The sequence below is a fragment of the Prosopis cineraria genome, unplaced genomic scaffold, assembly GCF_029017545.1.
Source record: "Prosopis cineraria cultivar Desert tree isolate PC_DT_omini unplaced genomic scaffold, ASM2901754v1 PC3, whole genome shotgun sequence".
NCBI classification, from domain to species: domain Eukaryota; kingdom Viridiplantae; phylum Streptophyta; class Magnoliopsida; order Fabales; family Fabaceae; genus Prosopis; species Prosopis cineraria.
The window spans coordinates 46,322,080-46,327,036 of record NW_026555334.1 but is presented as its reverse complement, the minus strand read 5'-3'; the positions used below and the strand labels follow the sequence as shown (position 1 = coordinate 46,327,036).

Sequence of the window (4,957 nt, the reverse complement as noted above, 5' to 3'; positions counted from 1 at the left end):
TACCAAGGGTAGATAACCCAACAGTCTTGTTAGTGGATTATCGTGCCAAGCTTTTACTTGTTTGTAAAATTCAAACGATTTATCACACTAATCATTTTTTATATAAAAAAATATTAATTACTTTTATCACGCACCTTTAATGAAATAGTTTTCTTCCGAAGTAAAAAGAAAAAGACAGACTAACAAGACACAGGTGGGGAGCTTTTTCTTCTGTTTTTATTTTCTTGCCTGGAAGTTAATTTAGATTTACACATCTATGCTTGAGTGATTTTGACTTTAAGATTAACAGGCTAAATTAATTCCTTGGGGACAATTTCAATAACTCACTGAATTAAATTTTATTTATAAAGTCTGGCAAGCTGAACAAAAAAAAAACCAAACTGAGTTCGTACATCAAGCCTCCTCCGGCGAATAATCAATTGAGCCAGTGAGCCAGAGAAAATAACATGACAGCCAATAGAAAGCATTCGCATTTTCAAAATCAATTGGAGCAGAAGCTAGAGATCAGAATATAGTAGCTTGATGAGGGGGGAGAGAGAGAGCAATCTGACAGACGGTGCTGTAATGCTCGAACCTGAGCAATTCGAGGAGCTCAACAATCTGAGGGAGGGAGAGCGAGGAGCTAAGACACACAGTGAGGGTGCCTCAAGCAGGACCTGGAGACTCAAGAGTTTACACTTCCAAGCTAAGGAAGAAAATTTTCCCTCAGTTTCTAGCTAATATACATGAATATAATAATAAATTAATTATCACCTTCCCACCTCTTTTAAACTAGACCAAAGATCATTAAAAATCCTCCCACCCAATAATATCAAACAGGAACATAAAAACATTATTCTCCGCTCCCCCTCCAAAAATTGAAAACCTTTCATGTTCAATAAAATAAAATCGCGCATGCTTCATAGCTTCAGAACATGGAACCAAAACTGTCTAGTTCAACATATTTATTGTCATTGTGATTGTTGTTTTTCCTTTCCAGAATTATTATTATTGCCAACTGTTGTTTTTATACAGTAAGGTTGGGATTAATGAAGTATCGTGCGCGATCATGCGTTGCTTGAGACGGTAGTAGGGCACGTTATAGATGTTTCTCGCTTCACGCATTTTCTCCGTTCCAGTCTTATGGATCTTGAGATGATTTTAATTAATTACACGAACTCAAAATATAGTTGATCATATTGGCAAACTCGTTATGAAATTATCATTATAAATGTTCACGCGAATCATCCATCCGGGGTCTTTTCTCTTCTTCAATACAATACTAAAGGTAGAGTTAAAACCCAATCAAGGATTAAAAAAAATTCAATTTTGACAGGAGTTGAATGATCAAATAAATAAATTACAGATAACGAAAACTAGAGGAACTTAAATTAAAGTATAAAAATTAATAACAAATTACGGGTAAAATATAAGAATTGAAAATTATATTCTCTCAAGAATCATTAATTCAAAAATAAATTGTCTTTGTGTGCGCGCGCGCGTGTGAGATACGCTTCTAGTATCAATCACACCTAAAATCAGAGGTTCTTGTTTTTTTAAAATAATTAAGAAAATGAAACGGGAATATGCCCAGTAGTCAAAGTAGACAAAGCTGCAAGAGTGAATACAGAAATAAAGTACCCTAAATATCACAAAAAAGAAGTAAGAGAGTGCATTTTCGTACATAACGATCAACACATTTTTCCGTCCCCAGGATAACTGTTCTCGAACCTTCATTATAACCTCAACAAAGGGATGAAAAGAAGCACAGCAATAGAAGAATGAGATCCAAAGCTTCGGTTGAAAGCCAGGTCACGTTCAAAGCTGGAGTGGATTCAGAGCTTGGAAAGAAGACAGAGAAGCCTAAAATGGATCCAATCCACAAGTCTGGACACCAATGGATTTTGGGCCCGATGTACATGGGCCATTGCTGGCAACAAGGACAACAGCATTAAGCTCTCGTTGAAAGTTGAAACCGAAACACCGTCCCTAGAACATAATTCAAAGCAACATACACAACTGCGTTGTAATACAATATATACTCATATGATTATACGTCTGAACTATTTACATCAACGGAACGTATTTCCGCTGAACAACCCATTAAAAAGAGAAAAGGGGGAGGGGAACTAGTCGCTATTCAAGTATTCATAATTCCTACGCCTACGACATTCACATCCCATTCCTTTGCCTTGACTTTGCATCCCCCAACAGATTCAACAGTGTTTCGTACCCCCGTAAGATGAACCCAGGGGATTTCACATGATAAATGCAAGGAACTATGCACACTTAAAGGAACAAGAAAGTTATCTTAAAAGGGCCATGTCGATTAGGGTTATCTTAAAATTGTTAACCTAAGCGAAAACAAAGCCACCGGATAATGCCATCAAACAGAAAGCAGCTTCCTCCACTTCCCCAAACTTCCTTTTCCTCTGGCATCTCTGTTTCTTCAGAACCGCCGGCACGCTCTGCAACAAAACCTCCTCATCCAATCCTATCGCGTTCATTTCCAACGATTCCCTCAAATGATTGTCATCCGTCGAGATGACGGTGACGGTGACGGCATCAGCAGCGCCGCCGCTTGAATTATGAGCTCTCTCTCTCTTCCTATGTAGTCCTTTGTTCAATCTCACCGAAGAAGCCCTTCTCTTCCTGTATCTAATCCCGCAAGCGTTGCATAGCGTCTGCATCACAAAGTACTGGTTTCTCTTATTCACGTTCCAAGAACCCAAAAAAAAAAAAAAAATGAGACTGAGAGCCATGGGGGACAAAGCCGCTGAGAGGAGACCAAGTTCAGCAGAAGAAGATATTAAATAATGTGGACAAGAATAGGGACCCGTAAATCATTATAACAACAATATGACAAGAGCACAAAAATAGGAACGGGCAGCCATAAGGTGGACCGCGTTCAAATGAAGTTCAACTTGCACAAAAAGTACGCCAAACAAAAAAATAAAAGTCATCACTGTCAACTTGTAAGCAGCCAAGCAGACAAAGTACAAACGCTAGCCGGAAAAGGGCAGGACGAGGTGAAATTGAAAAAGTCGTGGGTATTTCCATGAAAAAATCGAAAGTGAACAACGGGGAACTGAACAGTAACCAACCTGAAATTGACCCCTGACCAACCAGATTAAAATAAATATGAGAGCCAAGAGCTGGCTTCAAGACATAGAAACAAAATCTATGACCACCGTGGGAAGCTAAAAAAGTTCCTAGAAAGTGAGGGGAGAAATGCGAAGCGAGAATTAAATCATAATGAGTTGCAGTGGTGGGCATCACCTTGGGCCCCGCTGGCCCTCCTCTCCAGAGTGGGGTTTTAGTGGTTTTGCAATCACTACAGCACTTATTAATGTCACCCGATTCATCCGATGACGATTCCTGCGTTATAAGCAACACTTAACATAACTATAAAGAGGACAGGACCACGATGAATGCAACAGTAGAAACTCATAATTCACTCGGGAGCATACCTTTACATTGAGATCCATCATTACCATCGACCTACTCCAGTAAGAATTCAAATCAAACAGATCTTACAATCACCAGAGGTTAAAAACAGAGGGTTAGTGAGTTTGCACTTTACATAGCCGAATAAAAAAGGAAAACCTCGAGGCGAAACCAGAAACAGGGCGAGCAATTGATCAGGAAGGTTTAAAATGACAATGGAGGAAGTAAGAATTGGAGCCAGGGAAGGCAGAAACGAAAATGGGTTGACGAAAGGAGGCGTTGCAGCACTGCTCGGCTAAAAAAATTGCTGCAGCAGACTGAAGAGATGGAATGACGGAAGAAATGTAGCGAAAGAACCGACAGGGTGAATATACACAAAACCCTAGTGCCGAGCATTACAATGGCGGAAATACCCCCAATGTTGCTCAAAATTCGATAGTGGCAACCCGCCAAATTTCACAAATTGGCGCCGCCACGTGTACACGCGAAAGAAATGGAAATTTCAGGAGCCTTCCTGCCTCCCTCCTCCACAAACCCCGCCCGGATCCTACATATTTTTCGAGAGAATGACATTAAAAATCTTAAAAATAAATTTTATTATAATTTAAATTTAAATAAATTTGATATTATTGTGCAAGCCTTGTAGCTTTTATTGTAATATTTCTTCACACCAAAAATATAATTTTATCCTTAATAAAAAAAAGAAAATTAAATGAAGAAAGGGAATGATAAGTGCAGGAATAGGTATTTAGCTGAAAGATGCATTCATTTCTGAGCTCTAATGGAGAAAAGTAATTTTTGAAGTGTGTAGATTTTAAAATCCCTCCATCTTAAGCCGTGCTTCTGGTGATTTTAAAATCTCAACTAGATGTTTTGAAAGTTTCTCATGTTTTGGCTTGCACAAGCTAAATGTTTGTTGAGCTGAAAGTTTTGCTAATGATTTAAAGGTTTCTTATGTTCTAGCTTGCACGGGTTATTATTATTTGGTGAGCTAAGTTTAGTTATTATTATTATTATTTGAAAATTTTCCACATTTTGGCTTGCACAAGGTTTGTCATTGATGCGTGTCAATTGATGGTGAAGTGACAATAAAGGTGATCTTCACTCATATAATATGTAGTAGTTTCATTTAATGAAAGCATTTAATGGGGGTTTTATATAAGGTAATAGAGTGCATATGAAATTGACTTTTTGTTGTACAAAATGTATTGTGATGTTGTCAAAATTAAAATTTTATTTGTGATTTTGCTACAAATACAAGCTAAAAGTTGCTAAATTATTTTGACCATAAAAGTTTTAAAGTGAATTAATTGTTGTACAATAATGATAGTTGACTTGTTCATGTTGGATTTTTACATGTGAACTTAATAAAATATAATCATTTTATGGAGAAAATTTACTGTAAAAAATGTTGAAGTATTTGTTATACAAAAATGAACTTTAAGTTGTTGTTGTTGAATGTTAATTTATGCATTTTGTTAAATCTAACTTAATGATAAATTTAAATTACATGTCTTTCAAGTGAGAGTAT

At 37.2% G+C, this 4,957-nt stretch overlaps 1 protein-coding gene across 1 annotated transcript; it reads right to left on the bottom strand.

The window, feature by feature from the left end:
- Nucleotides 1-1,999: 1,999 nt before the first annotated feature.
- Nucleotides 2,000-3,777, bottom strand: LOC129306793 (GATA transcription factor 16-like). Its single transcript, XM_054947524.1, has 3 exons — nt 3,450-3,777; nt 3,259-3,357; nt 2,000-2,663 (listed from the first exon to the last, which is right to left on the bottom strand). Exons 1-3 carry the CDS (start codon nt 3,474-3,476, stop codon nt 2,334-2,336), a joined length of 456 nt encoding a protein of 151 aa, XP_054803499.1. The 5' UTR covers nt 3,477-3,777; the 3' UTR covers nt 2,000-2,333.
- Between the last annotated feature and the right edge of the window lie 1,180 nt (nt 3,778-4,957).

Excerpts from the sequence above, each read along its gene's own strand:
- LOC129306793 (XM_054947524.1), bottom strand. The coding sequence starts at position 3,476 with ATGGTAATGATGGATCTCAATGTAAAG. Across the intron at positions 3,358-3,449 it reads TGATGGATCTCAATGTAAAG|GAATCGTCATCGGATGAATC; the intron begins GTATGCTCCCGA and ends CTTATAACGCAG. Across the intron at positions 2,664-3,258 it reads GAGGGCCAGCGGGGCCCAAG|ACGCTATGCAACGCTTGCGG; the intron begins GTGATGCCCACC and ends TTTGTGATGCAG.